The sequence below is a fragment of the Ornithorhynchus anatinus genome, chromosome 11 (assembly GCF_004115215.2).
Source record: "Ornithorhynchus anatinus isolate Pmale09 chromosome 11, mOrnAna1.pri.v4, whole genome shotgun sequence".
NCBI classification, from domain to species: Eukaryota; Metazoa; Chordata; class Mammalia; order Monotremata; family Ornithorhynchidae; genus Ornithorhynchus; species Ornithorhynchus anatinus.
The window spans coordinates 56,787,810-56,814,379 of record NC_041738.1 but is presented as its reverse complement, the minus strand read 5'-3'; the positions used below and the strand labels follow the sequence as shown (position 1 = coordinate 56,814,379).

The 26,570-nt window shown below is 47.5% G+C and overlaps 1 protein-coding gene across 21 annotated transcripts in view; it reads left to right on the top strand.

The window, feature by feature from the left end:
- Window positions 1-4,305: 4,305 nt before the first annotated feature.
- Window positions 4,306-26,570, top strand: part of NCAM1 (neural cell adhesion molecule 1) — a 280,151-nt gene continuing 257,886 nt past the window's right edge. For 8 of the 21 annotated variants that reach the window (XM_029074376.2, XM_029074375.2, XM_029074374.2 and 5 more), the window contains exon 1: window positions 4,405-4,497. In XM_029074376.2, coding sequence (XP_028930209.1) covers window positions 4,446-4,497 — 52 coding nt within the window. In that variant the 5' untranslated portion in view covers window positions 4,405-4,445. Of the gene's footprint in view, window positions 4,498-26,570 lie in introns of all 21 variants that reach the window. The other 13 variants (XM_029074363.2, XM_029074368.2, XM_029074366.2 and 10 more) reach the window with 4 other exon arrangements.

Sequence of the window (26,570 nt, the reverse complement as noted above, 5' to 3'; positions counted from 1 at the left end):
CCTAGTGGAAAGAGCCTGACCCTGGGTGTCAGAGGACTTGTGTTCTAATCCCGCTGCTGTGAGACCTTGGGCAAGTCTCTCAACCTCTCTGTGCCTCAGTTTCCTCATCTGTAAAATGGGGATTCAATCCCACTTTTCTCTCCTCTTCAGACTGTGAGCCCCATGTGGAGCAGTAACTGTGTTTGACCTCATTATCTTGAATCTCTCAATGCTTAGTATAGTGCTTGGCACATCTTAACTGCTTAATCGATCTATAATATTTATGAGTGCTTCCCATATATAGAACAGAGTACTATTATTATCCTCTGTAAATGCAGCTGAATTTTTTGGTGTCTGTCTTACCCACTAGACTATAAGATCCTTGTGGGCAGGAAGTCAGAAGGACCTGGCTTCTAATCCTGATTACCACTTCAATTCAATTCAAATCAAATCAATTCAGTTGTATTTTTTGAGTGCTTACGGGTGCAGAGCACTGTACTAAACACTCAGGAGAGTACATTATAGCAATAAACAGACACGTTCCCTGTCCACAAAGAGGTTACAGTCTAGAGACTACTGTGTGAGCCTGGGCAAGTCACTTCACTTTTCTGTGCCTCAGTTACCTCATTCATAAAATGGGAATTAATACCGTGAGGCCCATGTGGGACATGGACCGTGTCCCGCCCGATTAACTTGTATCTACCACAGTACTTAGTACAGTGCCTGGCACATAGTAAGTGCTTACCAAATACTATTAAAAAACGGGGATCCTATTTTACCAACTCTGTTGTACTCTCCCAAGCGCTTAATACAGTGGTCTGCTCAGATTAAGCACTCAGTAAATGTCACTGATTGACTGATTGAATGCACCCAGCTGGGGCAGGCATTTGGCCACTAGCTCTGTCCAGCTTCTGCCTGGGGGAGTCCAACCTATTCAGCCTGAGGCCCCTCTTGCTGCATGGCCTGTACGTCTGGGGCTAGTCAGGGCCCAAAAGGGGGTAGTTGTGCCTCCAAGGTGTTCAGGCTGAAACAGCTGTGTCGGGGATGGTAGAAATCAGGTGAACCCCCACCCCTTATCCCCTCCTCCCCAAACGCCTGCCTTCTGTTGGGGTGGGGCAGTAGCCTGTTCCAGGTGCAGAAGCACCGTGGCCTAATGGTTAGAGCAAGGGTCTGGGCATCAGAAAGGACTTGGGTTCTAATCCTGACTCGGCCACTGTCTCCTGTGTGACCTTGGGCAAGTCACTTCATTTCTCTGGGTCTCAGTTGCCTCATCTGTAGAACGGGGATTAAGACTATGAGGCCCATATGGGATGGCGACTGTATTCAACCCGACAACTTTGTATCTACCCCAGCGCTTAGTACAGTGGCTGGCACATAAATACTTAACAAGCACCATTACAAAAATAGCGAATCCAATTTCCACACCTCAAGTAGATGGAGGATTTTGGACCCTGATTTGGCCTGATTTGCTTCCTTCGTTCTTCCCCTTGTCCCAGCCCCACAGCACTTTGTATATATCTGTAATTTATTTGTGTTGATTCATTCAATAGTATTTATTGAGCGCTTACTATGTGCAGAGCACTGTACTCAGCGCTTGGAATGTACAAATCGGCAACAGATAGAGACAGTCTCTGCCCTTTGACAGGCTTACAGTCTAATCGGGGGAGACAGACGGACAAGAACAATGGCAATAAATAGTAATGTTGGTATTTGTTAAGCGCTTACTATGTGCAGAGCACTCATCTAAGCGCTGAGGTAGATACAGGGGAATCAGGTTGTCCCACGTGAGGCTCACAGTCTTAATCCCCATTTTACAGATGAGGGAACTGAGGCACAGAGAGGTTGAGAGACCTGCCCACAGTCACACAGCTGACAAGAGGCAGAGCAGGGATTCGAACCCATGACCTCTGACTCCCAAGTCCATGCTCTTTCCACTGAGCCACGCTGCTTCCTTTGACGGGTTTACAGTCTAATCCGGGGAATGTTGATGTCTGTCTCTGCCCCCAGACTGTAAACTCATTGTGGGCAAGGGATATATCAGTTTGTTGTTTTATTGTAGTCTTCCAAACACTTAGAACCACCACTCCATTCCTCCCCTTCATGCTCCCTTTGCCAAATGTGGTTTGTCAGGAACAGTCAACCTGACCCACTGGGGCTGGGGGTGAAGGGGGCATCTAGGCTAGGCTGGGGGTGGGCTGGGCTAGGGGATTGAGGCTGGGCTACCAAACACCAACATCTCCCTCCTGCCCCCCAAGTAGCCCAGTCTAAGAAAGAGGGGTAGAGGCGATCGGGGTTGGGGGGGCTTCTGAAGAAGACTAGTATCTGAAGAGAAGCAGCATGGCCTAGTGGCAAGAACACGGGCCTGGGAGTCAGAGGACGTGGGTTCCAATCCCGGCTCCGCACCTGTCTGCTCTGTGTGACCTTGGACAAATCACTTCGCTTCTCTGGGCCTCAGTTCCCTCATCTGTAAAATGGAGATTAAGGCTGTGAGCCTCACATGGGACGACCTGCTGGCAGCGTGGCTCAGTGGAAAGAGCACGGGCTTGGGAGTCAGAGGTCATGGGTTCTAATTCCGACTCTGCTACCTGTCAGATGTTTGACCATGGGCAAGTCACTTAACTTCTCTGTGCCTCAGATACCTCATCTGGAGAATGGGGATTAAAACTGTGAGCCCCACTTGGGACAACTTGATGACCTTGTATCTCCCCCAGCACTTAGAACAGTGCTTGGCATATAATAAGCGCTTAACAAATACTAACATGATGTTTATTACTGTATCTCCCTCAGTGCTTAGAGCAGCGCTTGGTACATAGTAAGTGCTTAACAAATACCAACATCATTATTATTATATCATCTACTCCAGCACTTAGAACAGTGCTGGGCACATAGTAAGCGCTTAACAAATACCAACATTATTATTGTATCTCCCTCAGCGCTTAGAACAGTGCTTGGCACATAGTAAGCGCTTAATAAATACCAGCATTATTATTGTATCATCTCCCCCAGTACTTAGAACAGGGTTTGGCACATAGTAAGCGCTTAAGAAATACCAACATTATTATTATTATTGTATCTCCCCCAGCGCCATGTTTGGCACATAGTAAGCGCTTAAGAAATACCAACATTACTATCATTAATAACCTATACCAGCATCATTATTATTATGATGGTTCTTATTATTGAGAAGATAGCGTGGCTCAGTGGAAGGAGCATGGGCTTGGGAGTCAGAGGTCATGGGTTCGAATCCCTGCTCTGCCACTTCTCAGCTGGGTCACTTCTTTGTGACTCAGTGACCTCACTGTAAAATGGGGATGAATAATAATAATGTTGGTATTTGTTAAGCGCTTACTATGCGCAGAGCACTGTTCTAAGCACTGGGGGAGATACAGGGTCATCAGGTTGTTCCACTTGGGGCTCATAGTCTTCATCCCCATTTCCCAGATGAGGTCACTGAGGCCCAGAGAAGCGAAGTGACTTGCCCACAGTCACACAGCTGGCAAGTGGCAGAGCGTAGATTCGAATCCATTACCTCTGACTCCCAAGCCCGGGCTCTTTCCACTGAGCCACGCTGCATCTCTAAATGGGGATAGACTGTGAGCCTCATGTGGGACCACAGTGGAAAGATCTCGGGCTTGGGAGTCAGAGGTCATGAGTTCGAATCCCAGCTCCGCCACTCGTCAGCTGGGTGACTGGGGGCAAGTCACTTAGCTTCTCTGGGCCTCAGTTCCCTCATCTGCAAAATGGGGATGAAGACTGGGAGCCCCCCGTGGGACCACCTGATTCCCCTGGGTCCATCCCAGCGCTCAGAACAGGGCTCTGCACATAGTAAGCGCTTACCTTAGCACGAGAAGCAGCGTGGCTCAGTGGAAAGAGCACGGGCTTTGGAGTCAGGGCTCATGAGTTCGAATCCCGGCTCTGCCACTTGTCGGCTGTGTGACTCTGGGCAAGTCACTTCACTTCTCTGTGCCTCAGTTCCCTCATCTGTAAAATGGGGATGAAAACTGTGAGCCCCACGTGGGACAACCTGATTCCCCTGTGTCTACCCCAGCGCTTAGAACAGTGCTCGGCCCATAGTAAGCGCTTAACAAATCCCAACATTATTATTATTATTACCAAATACCACCATTACTATTATCCCAGGACGTCCTGGGGCTCCGGGTCCGAGGGGGGGGGTCCAGGCCGCGTTTTGCGGGCGCCCGCCCCTCCGGGCTCCCTCCCGTGGGCGAGGCTGCGCACTATTTGCGGGCGGCTGGTGGAAGGACACGTCCGGGCCGGCGGCTTCTGGCGCGCGGCGGCCCGCGGGGAGCGCAAGGATCCGGCGGCTGGGGGTGGTGCGGCCCGGGCTGTCAGTCATTCCCCGCTCGGCGCGTGGCCGCCCAGCTCCGCGACGCCCCCCGCTCCCCGCTCCCACTCGCCGCCCAACGCTCCGTCGCCCCGTCGCCCGCCCGCCCGCCCGGCCCGTTACCATGCTGCAACCCGCCGACCTCATCTGGACTTTGCTTTTCCTGGGAACTGCAGGTACATCCCGGGACGCCCCCCCCCCCCATCCCCCGTTATTTGGCGGGTGGGTTTGCAAACGTCGGAGGGGATGGGGAGGAAGGACGGGAGGCTCCCTTTTCTGGTCCGTTTCCTCCCCTTGGGGGCGGTGGGATTGCCTCCACCCTTCCCTCCTTGGAGGGCTGGGTGCCCCGAACGCCCAGTCCCCCTGTTGGGGTTGGGCCCCAGTTGGAGCTGGGCAGTGGTCCAGTTGGGGCTGGGCAGTGCCCCTTTTGGAGCTGGGCAGTCCCCCACTTGGGGCTGGGCAGTGCCCCTGATGGAGCTGGGCAGTGCCCCTCATGGAGCTGGGCAGTGCCCCTTTTGGAGCTGGGCAGCCCCCCAGTTGGGGCTGGGCAGTGCCCCTGGTGGAGCTGGGCAGTGCCCCTTTTGGAGCTGGGCAGCGCCCCAATTGGGGCTGGGCAGTGCCCCTTTTGCAGCTGGGCAGTCCCCACTTGGGGCTGGACAGTGCCCCTTTTGCAGCTGGGCAGTGCCCCTGTCGGACCTGGGCAGTGCCCCTGATGGAGCTGGGCAGTGCCCGGCTGCTGCCCAGGGATGGGCAGCGGGTCGCACCGGTGCATTCCTCCTCCCGTTCCTCCCTTCTCAGCCAAGACTGAGGGTGGGGAGGGGGCTCCGTTGCCGGGCAAAGGGACGAGGAGGTCGAAGGCTTGAGGCAGCCCCCAGCCCCTTCGGTCGCCCAGCCTCCTCGTACTCTAGCGGTAGCGCCCCGGGGGCGAACAATGAGCCGGGGAAAGCTTTTTCCGCCCCTTCCCTTTTCTCTCCTTTATCTCTCCATCCTCGCGTGTCTATTAAAGTGACACCTCCCACCCCCTCCCCCCCAAAAGGAAAAAAAGCAACCACCCCACAATGGCCAGACCGAAGGTTTGCCAGATCGGGGCGGAGAGCCAGAGCTTCAGTCTCGTCCCCGCCCTGCTCGCCTCCCCGGTGTGACTCGAGTTGTTAATTAGCCAAATTGCCGGTCGGTTGCAAATGCCGCCGGGTGCCCCGGGGATGGAGGGATGGGCAAAGGATGAGCCGGAGGGTGGGGAGTGGGGGCCCGGGGATGGGACCGGGAGATTTGACAGGAGGAAGTGCGGAGGGTGTGAGCCGGAGGGCCGCTTTGAAGGCTCCCGGTGCCTCCCCTCTGCCCGGTGCCGGCGGGGATTTGGTGCAAGGGGAAATGATTGCAGGTAGCCCCCCTCCCCCTCTTCGGGCGAGGCTCCCGCTTATTGCAAAAGTGCAGACAATAGGCGGGGGCAAGATTAGGAGGGGATGGGGATGCGACGTGCCGCGTGTTTAATATGCCGGGGAGCTCAGGGGAGGGGAAAGGAGGAAGAGGGGAGTGTCAGGTTTTTGCAAAAAAAAAAAAAAAGAAATCCATCCCCAGCGTGGGCCAGGCTTCGCTGCTGGGTGGACCCGGTGTTTTGGAGGGGAGGGGGACGAGGATGCGGTGGCGCGTTGACAGCAGAAAGAAGGGGGCTGCAGGGAGGGTGGGGGGCGGGGGGAGATGATGCAAAAAGCCGGGGGGCCTTGCGGGAGGAAGCGGCCCGAGCGGCGCCGGACCCCCCGGGGTGGGGTGCGGTGGGGGGGACCCGGCGCGCGCCCGAGCTGCGGGCGCGCGCCCCTCGCCGCCTCGCGGGCGCCCCCCGGCGGCGGCCGAGAGGGCGGAGCAGGCGGGGCGGGAAGCCGCGATGGCGGCGGGGCGGAGGCGGCTCCCTGAGGGGAATCGCCCGGCGCCCGCACCCCCGCCATCCCGCCAAGGAAAAGGGAGGGTCGGGGGGAGGGGGGGCGTCCCGACATGATGCCCCCCTCCCCGTCCGTGTCCACCGCCCCCCTCGTGGCCAACGACTCGCTGGGATGGTCCCCTCCCTAAGCCCTCCCCACCACCTCTCCCCCACTTCGACAGCGTCAGGTCCTTAGGGGCGGGGGACGTGCGCCCTCCGTCCGTCGTGGGGGACGCTCCCCAGCGCTTAGCACAGGCGAGGCGCACTAAATGCCATCGATTGATGGGGCCCTGCCAAGGGCGGACACGCCCCGGGCCCACCTTTGTTTCTTCGGCCGAGATGCGGATCGTTTAGGGGACAGGTCGCCTAGGCCTCGCCCACCTTTTGGCAGCAGGCACACGCACCCGCCCCGTGCCAGGGGAACCCCCAACCACCCCCGAAGGGCAGAGGACACATTGGTGCCAACGAACAGATGCAGAATACACGATGCCCGAGAAAGGGGTGCCCCTGCTGGGTGACCAGAAGCCCCCCATCTTCTAGCCCCCTTTTCTCTGCCCGTCTGCCTTGATTTTTCCCCCCCCTTAATGAAAACACCCTTCTTTTATAACACGGAGCCTGATTTATAGCCTCGACAGATGGCTGCCCTCTCTCCGTTTTATTTCTAGAGAACCCAAATTTAAAAATAATACCCCCCCATCCCGACATACGGACGGGGGGGTGGGGATTTCCGAGCTGACCAGTTGCTGGCCTGATGCGTGCGTGTGAAATGATCATTATTAATTGAATGGATTCTTCGCGCCGATGTCAAAAGGGCCGTGGCCGATAGCCGGGCCGAAAGGGCCAGCGAGAGGGCTGGAAGAGTGCCAGAAAAATATATTTAAGAGCTACATCTTCCTGTTAGGGTAAAATTAAAGAGCGGCTTTTTGTTAAGGGAAGGCAGAGGCTTTAATGTCCGGGACTGGCCAAGATGGGTGTGGATGGACGGGAAAGCAGATCCAATTGGTAGGGAGGAGAAAGGAGGTTTTCTGCACCTGCTACCATCAGTCTGTGGGGAACAGCAAGGAGCTTAGCAAAAGACAAATGCAAATTTCGCTTTGTTTTTAGAAAGGCACCTCTATACGCCTCAGGCACTGAGCACATTTTTTTTAATTTCCAAAAAAAAAAAATGCTTGCATTTCAATCACTACTGATGGTTTCTTCAGGAAGAGAGACTGGATTTTTCAGACCAAGGAATTAATCTTTCAGGACCCTTCTTTCTTAAAGTCAGAGTTTTTGAAAGCAAACTGTCAAAAGAATTTTATTGGTGCTAAAAAGTGTGTCCAAGCTAAGCTGAACTGACATTGCATTAGTTTCCCTCCCCCCCGCCCCTCCCCGGCCCTTGGTAAATTGTGATAGCCATGTGAATATTGAGTAAGAAAGACAAACGATCGTTTACCAAGGAGAGATTCTAGATGTAATTCAGAAGATATATATACTCAAATATGTATATATATATTTGGTAGTTTTTTTTAAACATTGTATAAGCCCATGAGCTAGCCAGAGGAGTTGTAGGAAAGGGACCCCAGTTACCAAATACCTTTGATCTTCAAGGGACATTGATGCACATGTGTGCTGTAGGCTTTGTGAATGCTGGAGGGAGGGCCAGTTTACAGTGAATCTTTAATAAACAACAACAACAATTAGACGCCTGGACTTTTGTTGCACAGCAGAATCCCAGAAAGCACAGTGGAAGGTCCGATTTGTGCTCGCTGACACCCCCCTTTGTTTGGGAACACCCAGAGCCAAGCCTTAAAGCCCTGGTGGCTGCAAAGGGGCATAAATTAGTTGGGTTTGCCCTTTCTGTTCAGGGTGTTGAAATGCTGCCTCTCAGCTGCAGATGCTCATTAAGAGCATTGCCTTTTGATGTCAGACCGAATGCCAAATGGCGGGCTTTCAGGCACTTTTAAGATGCTACGCTTAAACTCACTGTCTTAGGCAGTCACTGACTATTATTGGAAAGATATATATTTTTTTTAAAGGTTTTTACCCACATTAGAGGGTCCACTGGAGGAAGCTTGAAAGAACCAGGCAGCAGGGTGCCCGCCTTCCCAGATCTTGCCTTCTAATAAATAGCTAGGGATCAAGGACATATTTACAAAATCTTTTAGCTTCTGGTAATTTTCCTCACCACCTTAACCGCAGGAACACACTACCCCAAAGGGCTCTTCGGGGATAAGTTTGGTTTTTGGGGTCAGAAGACCCGAATTTATGCCATCAATCAGTCCATGATATTTGAGGGCTTCTTGGATGCAGAGCAGTCTACTGAGCGCTTGGTAAAGTACCATACAATAGAGTAGATAGCCTCAATCCCTGCCTTTAAGGCGTTTACAATCTAATGGGACTCTAGATTTTGTGTCAGGTTATTATACTTCTGAAGAGATTTGTGGTGTGATCAGCAATAATTTCTGGGCTTTATGAGTCTTTGATTTGGGGCAAGTAGGTAAACTCATTCTCCAGACTCTAACGTCATTATGGACAGGGAATGTTTCTGCTAATTCTCTTGTACTCTTCCAAGCGCATAGAACATTGCTCTACACATTCCTCTTCTACAAAATGGGGATTAAGACTGAGTTTCATGTGGGACATGGACTGGGTCCTACCCGATTAGCTTGAGTCTACCCCAGAGCTAAGTACACCGCGTAGCACATAGTAAGTGCTTAACAAATACCATAAAAAAAGGAGGAGGGGAGGAAAGGAAAAGAGGAGAAACCTCGTGTACAGTATCCCTGTTAGTACTATATCTCATTTTTCACATTGATCCATAGGTCTGGCGGTAATTTGTCAAAATAAGGCAGTTGTGAGGTTTTCTTTTTTTTCTCCTCAAATAAGTCAGAAAAGATTAAGTAACTGGTTGCTGGAGAGATGTTAGAAAATTTACTAGGGAACTGACTACATCCCTGCTTTCCACCAGCTAGGGAGTCAATCAGTGGTATTTATCGAGCGCTTACTCTCTGCAGAGCATTGTACTAAGCGCTTGGGGGAGTATCAAACAGCAGAGTTGATAGACAAGTAACCCGCCCACAACGAGTTTAAAGTCTAGAGGAGAAGCCGAAGGGATGAGAAAGATCATGTGTTCAACTTAATCCTTTCCCAAGGATTAATAGATATGCTTAGATATGGTTTGATAGATATGGTTCTTTCTAGTCAAAGAAGACAGCTCTGATTGTGAAATTGATATGTGTCTGTCCGTGTGTCCATCTTTTAAAGGCCAATGCCAGATCCCACCAAGTCCTGGTCACACGGTGCACACCAAAGGCCTGTCCCTTGTTGTATCATCATATGCAATGTTGGCAGTGCCAGGTGCTCTTTTCTTTTTTGCCTCCTTGTTGATTGTAGTCAGGATTTGAAGGCTGGGCTGGCGGGAAGATTAGCTTTCTTTAAGAGAGCTATTTCTTCTTAGGCTTCCCCTCCCTTTTGCATCGGGTTGTGAATCTCCGGTTCCTTTCCGTTAGACTTCCTTTCTGTGCAATAAGAGACCCTTGGCATCTGTTCCACTTATCTCGAGTGGATAGATTTCTAAACAAGAAAGGAGGGAGGCAGTGGAAGCTATGAGCTTGACTTTCTTTCTAGTTTCAGCCTCTGCAGCGAGGCTTAGTGAGAAGCAACGTGCCATAGCGGATAGAGCCCAGGCCTGGGAGTCAAAAGGACCTGGGTTCTAATCCCGGCTCCTCCACTTGTTTCCTGTGTAACCTTGGGCAAGTCAGTTCACTTCTCTGGGCCTCGGTTACCTCATCTGGAAAATGGGGATTAAAAGTGTGAGCCCCATGTGGGACAGGGATTGTGTCCAACCTGATTAACTTGTATCTATCCCAGGGCTTAGAACAATGCTTGGCATATAGTAAGTGCTTAACAAGTACCATGATCATCATTATTATTATTATAGTCAGCTTCACCCCATGAGACATGAGATGTTCAAAAGCCTCTGTCACCAAGCAACCTTCTTTCAAGCCTTTCCTTGCTCTCAACTCTCCTGCCTCCACCCCTTCCCCTCTGCCTCCACCCCTGTTCCCTCCACCCCCCCCCACCACTAATGTTCCCCCAGTTTGGCACTCCCTCCTATATGAAATGCCACAGAGGAACATGGCCTAATGGCTAGAGCCCAGGCCTGGGGGTCAGAAGAATCTAGGTTCTAATCCCTGCTCCGCCACTTATCTGCTTTGTGACCTTGGGCAAACCACTCAATTTATCTGTGCCTCAGTTTCCTCAACTGTAAAATGAGGATGAAGACTGTGAGCCCCATGTGGGGCATGGCCAGTGTCCAACCTGATTGACTTGTAGCTATCCCAATGTTTAGTATAGCATCTAGCACATATTAAGTGCTTAACAAATACCATAAAAAAGGGTAGATCCAGTTGTAGTCAGCGTTTATAGGACAGATGATCACTTCCCCCCACCTTCAAAGCCTTATGGAGGGCACATCTCCTCCAAGAGGCCTTCCCCGAGTAGCCCCTCATTTCCTCCTTTCTTCCCTTCTGCATCGCCCTCGGATTTCTACTCTGTATTCACCCCACTCTCAGCCCTACAGCACGTACCTACACTTCTGTAATTTCTATTAACGTCTGTCTCCTGCTTTGGACTGTAAGCTCCTTGTGGGTAGGGAAGATGCCTTAATCAACTCTGTTATATTGTAATCTACCAAGTGCTTAGTGAGTGCAGTGCTCTACACACAGTAAGCACTCAACCATTACTGATTGATTGGAACGTGTCTTCCAACTCTGTGGTACTCTCCCAAGCTCTCAGTAGAGTGGTCTGCACACATTAAGTACTCAATGAATAACATTGATTGAATAGTATGTATATCATTCTGTAGCCTCTTATCGGTTTGCAGTTGACTGAGGTCGGGACCCTCCAGTTTCCCTTGTATTATGTAATAGTAATTATGGTATTTGTTAAGAGCTTACTATGTGCCAAGCACTGTTCTAAATGCTGGAGTAGATAGAAGGTAGTCAGGTTGTCCCACGTGGGGCCCACAGTCGTCATCCCCATTTTACAGATGAGGTACCTGAGGCCCAGAGAAGTGAAGTGACTTGTCCAAGGCCACACAGCAGACAAGTGGCAGAGTGGGGATTAGAATCCATGACCTTCTGACTCCCAGGCCCGGGTTCTAGCCGCTACGCCATGCCACTTCTCCTAGATGCGATGCTGTGAATTCAGAGAGCGTCCTTAGAGATCTCAGCGTATCCATCCTATACGAGTAGTGGGCAGGGAACATATCTACCAACTCTGTTATATTATACTCTCCCAAGCGCTTAGCACAGTGCTCTGAGAACAGTACGCTCTCAGTAAATACTAGTGATTGAGTACTGCATTGGGTTGAACTTGGCACTGGCCTTGATCCTGTGCCTTCAGTACAGACTATAAGTTTGTTGTGGGCAGGAAACGTGTCTGTTTATTGTTGTGTTGTACTCTCCCAAGCACTTAGTACAATGCTCCGCACACAGTAAGTGCTCAATAAATACGATGGAATGAATGAAAGATGCCTCATCTGGTGATCAAGTTGGTATTTCAACAGACGGCAGTGGCGAGCGTCTTTCCTCTGGAGACTGTGAGCTCCTTGTGGCCAGAGGGTACTGACTCTTTTATGTTGTACTTTCCCAAATACTCCAAATCAGTGTTCTGCACTCAGTATATACCACTGACTGATTTCGAGACTTGAGGCAAATATCAAAATAATAAATGGAATTATTAAGGATGGTGGACACTTTTGGCCACTATTAATAATGTTGGTATTTGTTAAGCGCTTACTATGTGCCGAGCACTGTTCTAAGCGCTGGACACTATTACGAGTTGGCCGTCTAATCCGGCTATTTTCCACTCTCCTTGATGCCCAAAACACTCATTTTTGGGTGCATTTCTGCTTCTGAACTCAGTTTTAGTAAGCAGATGTTTTGTGTCTCTTAAAAAGCTCAGTTTGTAGTTACAAATGTTTGTATCATTCAAAACTATCTGAAAATGCAATATTTATTTAAAGGGTAACTAAAACAAACGGTTCTTCAATTAGCCCCAAAAGCAAACACTTTTTCCAATGTTTTTCCAAGCCACCTGCGGCATCTTCTGCCCTTTCCCAGCCACCATTGTTATCCCCAAACTACAAGCTGTTCTGTTGTCTGGAAATTTTGTAGACATGTTCATAAAGTCATCTTTGTGGCTAGGATGACCCGGGCATCTGGGGGAAAAAAAAGTCAGGCAAGGATCATATCTGCCTATTCTGTTTCACTCTCTAAGTACTCTCAATCAATCAATGTATTGCACTCTCCCGGGTGCTTAATACAGTGCTTTGCTGGGACTTGAACTCTGATCTCTCGGCTCCCATCCCTTGCTCTTTCCACTCAGCTGCATCTCCTGCCAGGTTTGTTCTTTACAGGTTTTGGCGTGTTTTTCTCTTTAGCCTACTTGTTTTATGATGTTTTTAAAGTATCCCTTCCAAAGGAAGCTGCTCTTTACGTGATTGCAGTGTGCCATACTTGTTCACCTATTGCCCTATTTTATTGTATTAAATGGTATTTAAGCACATACTGTACTAAGCGCTGGGGTAGATACAAGTGAATAAGGTTGGACACAGTCCACGTCTCACCTGGGGCATAGAGTCTTAATCCCCATTTTCCAGTTGAGGTCACTGAGACCCAGAGAAGTGAAGTGACTTGCCCAGGGTCACCTGGCAGGCGAGTGGCAGAGCTGGGATTAGAACCCAGGGCCTTCTGACTCCCAGGCTCTGACCGTTAGACTGCACCACTTCTCTTCCACTTGTCAGCATCACACATGACTCTCCCAACCAAAATGGGTTGAGTTGAGGCTAGCATCAATGCTAGGAAACTGATTTTGTTATAGGGTTTTAGGGTTTATGATCCTCTCTGGCCACCTGATTTTGAGAGTGACTCTCGGGAGCTAATCAGTCATATTTATTGGGCGCTTACTGTGTGCAGAGCACTGTACTAAGAGCTTGGGAGAGTACAGTATAACAGAGTGGGTAGACATGTGCCCTTCCCACAAGGAGGTTGCAGTCTAGGGGAGGAGACAGGCATTAATAGAAATAAATAAAATACAGATATATATGTAAGTGCAGTGGGGCTGAGGGAGGGGTGAATAAAGGGTGCAAAGGGGACACAGAAGGGAGTGGGAGAAGACATGAGGGCTTAGTCAGGGAAGGCCCCTTGGAGCTAGCCTGGTTCTCATGTTTTGGAAAATATTTAGGACATCACTGAAGCAAATGTTTGCTAGTTTAGGCTGGAGCTGCATGTCATAAATTCCGAAGCCAAGGATGTTTTGATGAAATTAATAATTTGATTCTTATGATAATTTCCTCCTCATTCTGCAGTTAATTCTCCCCCAGGTCATGTTTTTCACTCTAAGCTCCCCTCTAGTCTGTAAATTGGTTGTTTTGGTAAATTGGTTGTTTTGGTAAATTGGTTGTGGCTAAAGAACGTGTCTGCTGACTTTGTTGTATTGTACTCTCCCGGGTACTTAATACAGTGCTTTGCACCTAGGAAATGCTCAATAAATACCAATGATGAGGTTATTTTGGAGAATTAGGGGATGTTTTTACCCCGGCTTGGGAGTCAGAGATCATGAGTTCGAATCCCAGCTCCCCTGCTTGTCAGCTGTGTGACTTTGGGCAAGTCACTTCACTTCTCTGTGCCTCAGTTACCTCATCTGTAAAATGGGGATTAAAACTGTGAGCCCCACGTGGGACAACCTGATCACCTTGTATCCCCCCAGCGCTTAGAACAGTGCTTTGCACATAGTAAGCGCTTAACAAATACCACCATTATTATTATTATTAACATATATTTATCCAGATAGTACAGTAGTACTAAGTTCATTGATTCAGTTATTCATTCAGTATTTATTGAGCGCTTACTAAGTGCAGAACAATGTACTAAGCACTTGGAATATACAGTTCGGCAACAGATAGACAATCCCAAGTTCATTGCTCAGCTCAGTCACTGATATTTACAGAGCACTTAATGTGTGCAGAGCACTATTCTAAGTGTTCCGGAGAGGACAATATAACAGAATCGGTAGACAGGTTCCCTGCCCACAACAAGCTTAAAGTCTGGAGGAAAATGTATCTGCATTGGCTGGGACATGAGCCAGACATGGGCTGATCTGCTGTGTGACCTTGGTCAAGGCACTTCACTTCTTTAGGCCTCAGTTGCCTCATCTGGAAAATGGGGATTAAGACTTATGTGCCCTATGTGGGACGGGAACCGTGTCCTACAGTGCTCTGCAGACAGTAAACGCTCAATAAATATGATTGACTGACTTCTCTCGCTGGAAAACCATGGCTACTCGTCTCACTTGTGCTGCGATCTGCTCTGAAAAGATCTGTTTTTAGACGGTAATGAAGCTCTGGGGAAGAGAAGCAATTCGGAAGAGAATTTTCTCCTCTCTCTGCCTTAATACCACCATTTTATTTTTCCTACAAATGCAAATAAAGGTTATTATTTGAGAGATCTCTTCCACAGGCCATTTAATTGCTGGGTAAGAACAGCCATACAAGCATAATCCTCGAATTGCTGAGCAAAGCAAAATGTAATGTCGGAGCAATTATATAGATAATTCAGGCCAAAAAAAACCTTCTGTTAAAGGAAAAGGGTCAGTTTTTATACGCTGAATTATCCAGATGTCACACTAATTGTATTCACTGGATTTGTCTGTTGCTTTCCCTGGATAGTCATTTCGAACTGTTTTGAGAGAAGCGGCCTGGTTGGGTGAATATCTTCTGCCGCCCTCGCCTCCCCACCCCGTCACCTCTCTCCCCACCTCTCCGGCTCCCCAGTGCCATTTCTTGGCCTTCTGTAAGATGGGCAGAGAAGTATTTAGGCCACCCCATCTGCAGTTCTACGTCAAAAACTTGTTTTCATGCCCGAATCTTTTGGAAGGAGGTACTTTGGAAACCATAAATGTGTAAGCATCGAGCCTGCTGTCTAGCACCTAACATTCCCAGTGTTCGGGCTGGGTGGCTGGTACCGTTAGTTATGGGAGAATTGCACCACTAGCCCCTCTAGACTCTAAGTTCGTCTCTAGACGTCGTGGGCAGGGAGTGTGTCTGTTCATTGTTATATGGTACTCTCCCAAGCGCTTAGTACAGTGCTTTGCACACAGTAAGCACTCCATAAATACAACTGAATGAATGAGTAGCCCCACCCTGGTGGCACTGGGAATTTTGGTCAATCAGTAGTATTTATTGAGCGGTTAATATATGCAGAACACTGCGCTAGGTGCCTTGGAGAGTACAATGCAACGAAACTAGCAGACACGTTCCCTTCCCTTAGCGAGGTTACAGTCTAGAGGGGAATCCCATTTTTGGTGGGAAGAAAGCACCTCATCCTCTTTCCATATCCCAGTCCTTGCCCCGACAGCTCACTACTGACCTCCAGGTAGCCCCCCAGAGCCCAAGCAGACCCGTGGTGGGGCCAAGGGAGAGGGAGCTAAGCCACCAATTTCACTAATAGGGAAGGAGTGTCACCTAGTAGATAGAGCAAGGGTCCGGGAGTCAGAAAGACCTGGGTTCTAATCACGACTCTGCCACGTAATAATAATAATGTTGGTATTTGTTAAGCGCTTACTATGTGCCGAGCACTGTTCTAAGCGCTGGGGTAAACATAGGGGAATCAGGTTGTCCCACGTGGGGCTCACGTCTTAATCCCCATTTTACAGATGAGGGAACTGAGGCACAGAGAAGTTGTGACTCGCCCACAGTCACACAGCCGACAAGTGGCAGAGCTGGGATTCGAACTCACGAGCCCTGACTCCAAAGCCCGTGCTTTTTCCACTGAGCCACGCTGACAAGTGGTCACTTGTCTGCTGTGTGACCACGGGCAAGGCACTTCACTTCTCCGGGCTTCAGTTCCCTCATCTGTGAAATGAGGATTAAGACTGTGAGTCCCGTATGGGACAGACACTGTGTCCATCCCAATTATCTTGTGTCTACCCCAGTGCTTGGAACAGTGCCTGGCACATAGTAAGCACTTAACAAATATCACCACTATAATTATTATTGATAGTAAAGGTATTTGTATACTCACTAGTTGCAGCACAAAAGAGATTGGGAAAGTTCAACAGAAGCATAAAACTGATTTCTTGTCCTCATGGAGCTTCCACTTTAACAGGGCAGCTGGACATAAGAAAAAATATTGATAGAGTAGGTAGAGCAAATAGACTGTGCATTTGGATAGGTTACAAATCAAGATGTCGGTGCTGAAGTGGCTAAGGGGTTGCTGCCACTTGGGATGGATGGCAGTAAGAGTGGAAGGCTGTAAAATCATAATGGCATTTATTAAGTCATTCATTCAATAGTATTTATTGAGCGCTTACTATGTGCAGAGCACTGTACTAAGCGCTTGGAATGAACAAGTCGGCAACAGGTAGAGACGGTCCCTGCCGTTTGACGGGCTTACGGTCTGATCGGGGGAGACGGACAGACGAGAACGATGGCAATGAATAGAGTCGAGGGGAAGAACATCTCCTAAAAACAATGGCGACTAAACAGAATCGAGGCGATGTACATTTCATTAACAAAATAAATAGGGTAATGTAAATATATACAGTTGAGCAGACGAGTACAGTGCTGAGGGGATGGGAAGGGAGAGGGGGAGGAGCAGAGGAAGATGGAGGGAAAAGAGGGATAAGCTGCGGAGAGGTGAAGGGGGGGCGGTAGAGGGAGAAAGGGAGCTCAGTCTGGGAAGGCCTCTTGGAGGAGGTGAGTTTTAAGTAGGGTTTTGAAGAGGGGAAGAGAATTAGCCTGGCGGAGGTGAGGAGGGAGGGCATTCCAGGACCGCGGGAGGACGTGGCCCGGGGGTCGACGGCGGGATAGGCGAGACCGGACGGTGAGGAGGTGGGCGGCAGAGGAGCGTAGCGTGCGTGGTGGGCGGTAGAAAGAGAGAAGGGAGGAGAGGTAGGAAGGGACAAGGTGATGTTATTATTTACAAGGTAAAAAGGGTAGACACCGTCAGAGTAGGAGAGAGTAGAATATAATCCCCATTTTGTAGGTAAAAAAGTCGAGGCAAAGAGGAATTAAGTGACTCTTTCGAGGTCACACAGCAGGCAGGCGGCAGAGCCGGCTGCATGAGGGACTTTGAATAATAATAATAATTGTGGTGTTTGTTAAGCACTTACTATGTGCCAGGCACCTAATAAGTGTTGGGGTGGATACAAGCAAAGGTGGGGAGATTTGGGGGGTCAGTCGGATTAGTTGGGGAAGGGAGGGAGTCCCCACCCAATGGGGATGGAGGGAGCGAGGAGTGCAGGTGGAAGAGGCAGGAATGGGGTGCTGTTAGATGGTGGGCTTGGGAGGAATAGACAGAGGTTTGGACCTAGTCCCTATCCCCCATAAGGCTCCCCATTTTACAGATGTGGGAACTGAGGCCCAGAGATGTGAACTGACCTGCCCAGAATCACACAGCAGTCAAGTGGCATAGCTAGGATTAGAACCCACATCCTTCTGACTCCCAGGCCCGTGCTCTCTCTACTAGACCACCCTGCTGCTGTTGTGTTAACCTCAGAGTTACTCAGGAAACCCCAATAGTTAGGGATTCAATATGCCTTTCTTCAAATGGTATTTGTGAAGTGCTCACTATGTGCCAGGCTCTGTACTAACTGCTGGAGTAGATAGAACATTGGACTCAATCCATGTCCTCAATGGAACTTAGTCTTAATCTTCATTTTACAAATAAGGTAACTGAAGCACAGAGAAGTTAAGTGACTTGCTCAAGGTCATACTCTGGTAGGCACACTAGGCTTTGCTAGATTGTGCTTCCTGTCCATGGGGAATGATCATCTAAGGGATGTAGGGGTGAGGTGGGGGGGGAAGGTAACACCCAGAAAACAAAGTTTAATTCCCAAAGAACAAATGGTGACCCAAGATAAAGAGCATCAGGGACCAAATTGCCTGAGCAGATCAAAGGGTCCAAGTCCTTTGAGGGTTAAGCGATCTCAATCAATCAATTAGTGGGGTTTTTTTTGAGCATTTACTGTGTGCTAAGCGTTTGGGAAAGTACAGTACAATAGAGTCCATAGACGTGATCCCTGCGCACCAAGAGCTTACAGTCTCCAGCCTCCCCATTCAAGCTCTTGGTTTCAGTGTTTTTCATCCGATATAGAGCCAGCTTGCTCAGTGGGCCACAATGAAAGCTCGCTGTGGGCAGGGAATGTGTCTGTTATATTGTTATATTGTATTCTCCCAAACGTTTAGTACAGTGGTCTGCACCCAGTAAGTTCTCAATAAATCTGATTGACTGACATGGCTCCCAAATTCTAGCTGTTGCCCATTAGACTGGTAAGTGGAATGGGGAAGGCTTCACCTTGACTGGAAGATTGTCTGGAATTGAAGTAGGGGAAAGAACACGGGCCTGGGAGTAATTCTGGCTCCTCTGCTTGTTTGCTGTGTGACCTTGGGCGAGTTTCTCAACTTCTCTGTGCCCCAGTTTTCTAAAATGGGGATTCAATACCTGTTTTCCCTCAATCAAAGGTATTTATTGAGCATTTATTATGTGCAGAGCATTGTACTATGTACTTGGTAGAGTATGTTACAACAGAGGCCATGAGCCCCATGTAGGACCTAATTATTTTATATTCATTCAGTCATATGTTTAGAGCACTTAATGTGTGCAAAGCACTGTACTAAGAGCTTGGGAGAGAACAGTATAACAGACACATTCCTGCCCACAGCAAGCTCACAGTCTAGAGGGTGACACAGACATTAATATAAACAGATAAATACATTTATCTATATTTCTTATCTACTCCAGTTCTTAATATAGTGCTGGCATATAGTAAACACTTAAGGAATACTATTATTATTATTCTTATTAATTCCCAGAGGGTGGGAACAAGTGAGGTTGTTCATCAAACTCATTTATTCAGTCGTATTTATTGAGCGCTTACTGTGTGCAGAGCACTGTACTAAGCACTGGAGAGAGTCCAACAGAACAGTAAACAGACACATTCCCTGCCCACAACAAGCTTACAGTCTAGAGTGGGGAGACAGACATTAATGTAAATACATTTATAATGAAATGATATATAATTACAATAAAATTAATATAAATAAACTGCATGATCCCTGGCTTCTTGGGGCTTCAGAAGGTCAGATCTGTCACTGCTTTGGAGATATGATCTAGCACAAAGAAGCCCCCTTCCTCCCCCTACCCCCAGTCTGCCTCCTGAAGCCAGATCTACTCTTCTCAAGGCAGATTTTAGGCTAAATTATGGCACCAAACATGACCTATCAATTCATTTTTCTTTCAGTTGACTGTGAGGCAGGGGGTCGGGTTGTAACAATGTGGCATTTGTTAAGCACTTACTATGTGCCAGGCACTGTACTAAGCACTAAGGTGGATACAAGGAAATCGGGTCGGATACAGTCCCTGTCCCACGTGAGGCTCACAGTCTCAATCCCCATTTTTCAGATGAGGTAACTAAGGCCCAGAGAAGCGAAGTGACTTGCCCATGGTCACCCATAAGACAGATGGCGGAGTCGGGATTAGAACCCATGTCCGTCTCTGTAGCCCAGGAGCCTGAGATGGGCAGTCAGTAGTGGTTGCCTGGCATTTGCCTCCTGTTTGGGCTGGGTATGGGGTGGGGGTCTGGGTGAGGGGCAGAAGAGCCTGGGACTTCCCCGGGGGAGGGGTGAGTGTCAGGCTTTAGGGTCTGAACCAGCCTTGTTCATCCCCGAGCAGAGGACCACAGGAGAGACCAGACGGGATTCATTTGTTCATTCAGTTATATTTATTGAGTGCTTACTGTGTGCAGGGCACTGTGATAATAATTATAATTATGGTATTAAGCTCTTACTATGTGCCAGGCACCGTACTAAGCTCTGGGGTGGATACATGCAAATTGGGTTGGACACAGTCCCTATCCCACATGGGGCTCAATTTCTCAGTCCCTATTTTACAGATGAGTGAACCGAGGCACAGAGAAATGAAGTGACTTGCCCAAGGTTACACAGCAGACAAGTGGCAGAGCTGGGTTTAGAACCCATGACCTTCTGACTCCCAGGCCTGTGCTCTATCCACTACACCTCTTAAGCGCTTGGGAGAGGACAGTGTAACAATATAACGGACACATTCCCTGCCCACGATGAGCTTAGAGTCTAGAGGACGAGTTTACCGTCTAATGGAGCGTTCCAGGTTGGGTTTCACAGACCCACCGTTAACTGGAATGAACTGGATCAGTCTGACCACCGAATCCCAGACCAATCGATCTATCAGTCGTGTTTATTGAGTGCTGATATGAGCAGAGTGCAGTACTAAGTGCTTGGGAGAGTCCAGTCCAACAGAATTAACAGATACGTTCCCTGCTCGTGAGAAGCGTACAGTGTAGAGGGATCAGTCACCTGATCGTGGGACCCAGGATCAGTGACCCCTTGGTGGGCTAGGAGTGGCAGGTCTCAATAATAATAATAATAATAATGTTGGTACTTATTAAGTGCTTGCTATGTGCCAACCATGATTCTAAGCACTGGGGTAGATACAACTTAATCAGGGTGAACACAGTTCCTGTCCCACATGGGGCTCTCTCTTAATTCCCATTTTACAGATGAGGTAACTGAGGCTTACAGAAGTGAAATTCATTCAATTGTATTTGAGTGCTTATTGTAAGCAGAGCACTGTACTAAGCGCTCGGGAGAGTACAGCAATAAGCAGACACATTACCTGTCCATGGTGAGCTTACAGTCTAGGGGGTGAGACAGACATCAATAAAAATAAATGAATTAGAGATAGGTACATAAGTGCTGTGTGGTTGGGAGTGGGGAAGAAGATATGAGTTGCCCAAGGTGCACGTCGGATGTGTGGCGGAGCAGGGATTATAACCCAGATCCTCCTGACTCCCAGGCCTTGTGCTGTACCCACTAAGCCACTAAGAGGGGTTTGTGTATCCAGAGCACTGTATTTAAGCACTTGGGAGAATGCAGTACAAGAGAGTCGATAGGCATGTTCCCTGCCTGCAAGGAATTTGCAGTCTAGAGGAGGAGACGGATATTAAAAGAAATTGTGGGCACAGGACTTGAGCCAGAGATGAGGAGTAATATTATTTGTTTAGTAAAGTGATGATGATGATGATAATGGTATTTGTTAAGCACTTATTCTGTGTAAGCGCTCTGGTAGTTAGAAGATAATCAGGTTGGACACAATCTCCGTTTCACCTGGGGCTCACAGTCCTAAGGGCACTTAGGATTTAGGACTTAGTACTTAGGACTGGGAAAAAATACACCGATGAACAAAGACCCATTTCCTGGGTCACAGTCTAAAATACAATGGGAAAGAGTTTCACAGCAGACCCAGTATGAAAGATGAAATAATATAAATGCAAGATGAGCTGGGCTTTGCATAATCAGTCTAACTGGGATTTATTGAGCACTTAACTCCGTGCAGAACACTCTCCTTAACCCTTGGGAGAGCAGAAGCAGTGTGGTCTAGTGGAAAGAGCCCGGGTCTGAGAGTCAGAAGGCCCTGGATTCTAATCCTGGCCCCTCTACTTGTCTGCTGTGTGACCTTGGGCAAGTCAGTTAACTTCTTTGAGCCTCAGTTCTCTCATCTGTAAAATGGGGATTAGGACTGTGAGACAGGGATCATGTACACCTGGATTGTCTTGTATCTACTCCAGTGCTTAGAACAGTGCCTGGCACATAGTAAGCATTTAACAAATACCACGATTGTTTTTATTATTACAGTATAACAGAGTCCGCAGACACTTTCCCTGCCCATCAGGAGCTTACAATCTAGAGGGAGAGACAGATGGTAATATAAACAAATTACTGATATGGACCTTTGGGGCTGAGGTAACCCACAACCAAGCTTCTCCTAAAGCCATTTGTTTGTATCTGCCCAGATTCTTGGTTTTTTCCTGCCGCCCCATTGTAGACAGGTTAGCCCCAAAGTGAAGATAAATGGGCCAGTTTTCATAGGTTTTGAACTCCTCAGATGAAGCCGTCTGATTTAGGACAAAATATTAGAAACGTTGGATTGAGCCTTAGTGCATTTGTGAACACAGTTTTGGAAAGAGGAAAGAAAAATATTTTTGGAGCCACATGGTTAATTTACTACGTGTGAAAAGATGTTAAGGACTTAATTGGCAATAGATCAGTGCATTTACTCCTGAGATTTGATTGTTGATTTTGACACTTTCAGTATTGCTAACATCAGAGGATTAGGCATCTGATTCTAGAGTCTAAAAGGGGTGTGGGGGAGGGGAAACTAGATTTGTCGAGTCAGCTTTGGAAATGGAAATCAGAGAGAATGCCTCTAAATTCCTTATTTTGATGGATCCGATGGTATTAAGAATGGAATGGAATCTTGTCCAAATATTTCTGTAACATCCGTATCTTTTATTTATGTCGCATGATACTAAAAGGAATCTTGAAATGTCAGTGAAAGATAACTTGGGAGTTACTCTTTGGCCACAAAATCCTGGCTTGGCCATTTGTTTCCTGTATGACCTTGGGCAAGTCACTTAACTTCTCTGTGCCTCAGTTACCTCGTCTGTGCAATGGGGATTCAGTCAATCAATCACTCATTTATCGAGCACTTACTATGTGCAGAGCTCGTTGTGGGCAAGGAATGTGTTTGTTAATTGTGATATTGTACTTTCCCAAGCACTTACTACAGTGCTCTGCACACTGCAAGTGTTCAATAAATGATTAAATGAATGAAAATAACAATAAACAGATACATTTGCTTTCCACAATGAGCTTACAGTCTTCTGTGAGCCCCACGTGGGACATAGACTGTGTTCAACCTGATTAGCCTGTATTTACCTCACTGTTTAGTACAGTGCCTGTCACACAGTAAGTGCTTAACAAATACCATAAAAATAAAAAAAGAAGTTTAAATATTTGTAGATTTTTGTCAGTGAAAAATGGTCAGAAATGGAGTTTAAACAAGTACTTGTCTTACCAGAGAAAGTTAAACTGGGAGAAAGTCAGTTCCTTGGGTAGACTACTCTTTGAAGTCATTTGGAGCAGAATCCAAGTAACTGGATTGTCCTGTGGGATCCCTGTACATAGGAAGATACTGATCGAATTGTGGAGATCGAAGAAATGTTGGACAAGGTGATTAGATAGTAAATAGTTTTTCCTATGTAGTAGAGCCGAGTCTCTCAAGCATTTTGGCAAGAAGCCCCCAACGAATGATGTAAATTAGTGTTGAGAAATTAGGATGAACCAACATGAGTTTATATGAGAGGGGCACGTGGTAATAATAATTAATAATTATGGCATTTAAGTGCTTACTGTATGCCAGGCATTGTACCAAGTGCTGGGGTGGATATCAGCTAATCAGGTTGGACACAGTCCCTGTCCCATGTGGGGCTCACAGTCTCAAACCCCATTTTACAGATGAGGTAACTGGAAGCACAGAGAAGTGAAGTGAGTTGCCCAAGATCACACAGCACACAAGTGGAAGATCCGGGATTAGAACCCATGGCCTTCTTACTCCCAGGCTCGTGCTCTATCCACTATGCCATGCTCCTTCTCTGTACAGAACTAGTGACCAGTTCTAATCTTTCTTTGTGCCTTAGTATGTTTCTTTCAAATCTCTGCCATAAATGTAATAATCTTGGATTTTTGTAGCTACTTGGGGAAAAAAAAATCAGGTTTGGATATTCAAGTCATTTTGTGCTAATGATGTAGTGGATATTTTTTTTAAAGCAAATTTTGGAAATCGGCCTGAATGTAAGTAGTTTTTTAAGAGCTAGATTTTAATAATTAAATTATGACTTCCCAGGATCCAGCAGTTGCCTTATCGCCGAGGGCAGATGTAAATCCGATACAAAGGATTTAAAAATCCAAATTGGCATTGTTTACAAAATATTGGCAAATTAGCACCCAAAGGTTGGGTTTTATTGCATAATCTGAGGTTTAAAAATAAACAGTAGCTATCATTGAAGAAACCTCTGGGCTTAGAAAGGTTGTTGGCGTTCTTCACAGCCCACCAAAAAAGCAGTCTGTCTCTGCATATTAATCACTCGGTGAAAGGAAGTTTGCCTTATTTGCATTGGGCATGCACTAAGAAGTCCAATAGTGTGTGCCTGTGAGGGGGGGAAAAAAATGGGGGAATTGTAATTGTTGTTCTGAAAAGGGTTTTTATTCTATTCAAGTGGAAAGGCTGAATGCAAGAGAATTCGGGAAGTGTTGGGGGGAAGGGGAGCCCCTTTAGAATACCGCATTCCATGAAGTGCAGCCCTTATTCAGTTGTATTTATTGAGCACTTACTGTGTGCAGAGCACTGTACTAAGAGCTTGGGAGAGTGCGATGCAGCAATAAACAGACTCCTTCTCTGCCCACAGTGAGTTTACAGTTAATGTCCTTATCCTCAGCACTCTTCCCATTTCCCCTAGCTGTAATTTGTTTCAATGTCTGTCTTCCCCTCTAGTCTGTACATTCCTTGTGAGCAGGGATGATTGCTCACCAACTCTTTTGTACTGTACTCTTCCAAGTGCACAGTACAATTCTCAGCACACAGTAAACGCTCAACAGGTACCATGGGTTGATTAACTGGGAAGTGTTTATGGAGCGACTCCTCTTTTGCCCATTGAGGAAAGTGCCGGCCTGAGACTTGATTCTCCAGCTATCTCACACTTGAGCAACGAGGCGATAAGAGGGAATGATGGGCAAAATCTATTCCATCTCAGAAGAGATGGAAAATGTATGAAATGGTGGAGCCTCTTACTAGAGGGAATATCTATGGAACAAATCAGTGAGGCAAGGTTTAGTCAAATCCAATTTTAAGGCTTATTTCACCGACTGCCGCTGAGTCTCATTGGCATTTGATGGTTTGGGGCGATTTCGGGAACTTTCCTCTTTCATGAAAAGCAGCATGACCTAGTGGTGAGAGCCCGGGCTTGGGAGTCAGAAGTAGTGGGTTCTAATTCCCAACTTCACCACTTGTCTGCAGTGTGACCTTGGGCAAGTCATTTCTCTGGGCCTCAGTTACCTCATCTGTAAAATGGTGATTAAGACTGTGAGCCCCATTTGGAACAACCTTAATACCTTGTATCCACCTCAGCACTTAGAACAGTAATTGGCACATAGTAAGGGCTTAATAAATACCATTATTATGATTATTATTATTAAGTGCCCTAGTTCCACTCCCCTTCCTTTTGGCTCCCGCAAAGGAAACATTGCTTTAGCTTAGTTTCACCTAATTTGGAATGAGATGAACTACCCCAGTGCTTAGAACAGTGCTTGACACAGTTGCGTAACAAATACCATAATAGTAATAAAAAAAATCAAGGATTAAATGGGCGAGCTGTAGTTTTGTCATGATGGAGTTACCCTCTTCTTTTATCAGATGCTGTAAGATGTGATTTCAGAAATTGATCATCATTCTTTGAAGATGGAAAAATACTTTCTAGGCTCTTTTTCCTCTATCTTCCATTGGGTTATGTGTTGGCTATTTTTGTCCCAATGTCCAGTGAATCTAATATTTTAATTACAGTTATGGCTGAAAGGACTCTAAATGCTTTTGCTAGAACCTGCTGTCTGGAGGCCAAAGAGAGACCAGTTTGGATCCAGTATATTGATTTGGCTCTTGGTGGCATTTTACCAAGTAATAAATCTTTTGAAGATTTCTGTTGTTCATAGGTAGAATGGCTATTTGCCATCCGCATGGCGTAGTGGATAGAGCATGGGTCTGGGAGTCTGAAGGTCATGGGTTCTAATCCTGGCTCCACCTCTTGTGACCTTGGGCAAGTCACTTCACTTCTCTGGGCCTCCGTTACCTCATCTGAAAAATGGGAATTGAGACTGTAAGCCCCATGTGGGACAGGGTTTGGGTCCAACCAATCTATCCCAGTGCTTAGAACAGTGCCTGGCACATAGTAAGCACTTAACAAATACCATCATTATTATTAATAGATGTGATAAAAAAGATTCCTAGATGCTTACCTTCCAAAGAACTGAACTTTGGTTTTGATTCCCCAATGAAATTGTGGACAGTGAGTTAGAAAAAGAGTATATACACACACAAAGAGAGACAGATATCTCCCCCATGAGGGGGACAGAACCAAAAGGGAAGGGAAGGAAAGAGAGAGAACCAAGGACTTGTTTATTATGGTGTTTAAGTGGTTACTATGTGCCAGGCACTGTACTAAGCTCTGTTCTAAGCAATGGGGGTAGATATCAGTTAATCAGGTTGGACTCAGTCCCTGACCCACATGGGGCTCACTGTTTTAAGTAGGAGGGAAAATAGGCATTGAGTTCCCATTTTACAGATGAGGAAATTGGAGCCCAGAGACATCCACTGGCTTCCCCGGTTCACACACGCTGGAGTGACAGAGTCGGGATTAGAACCC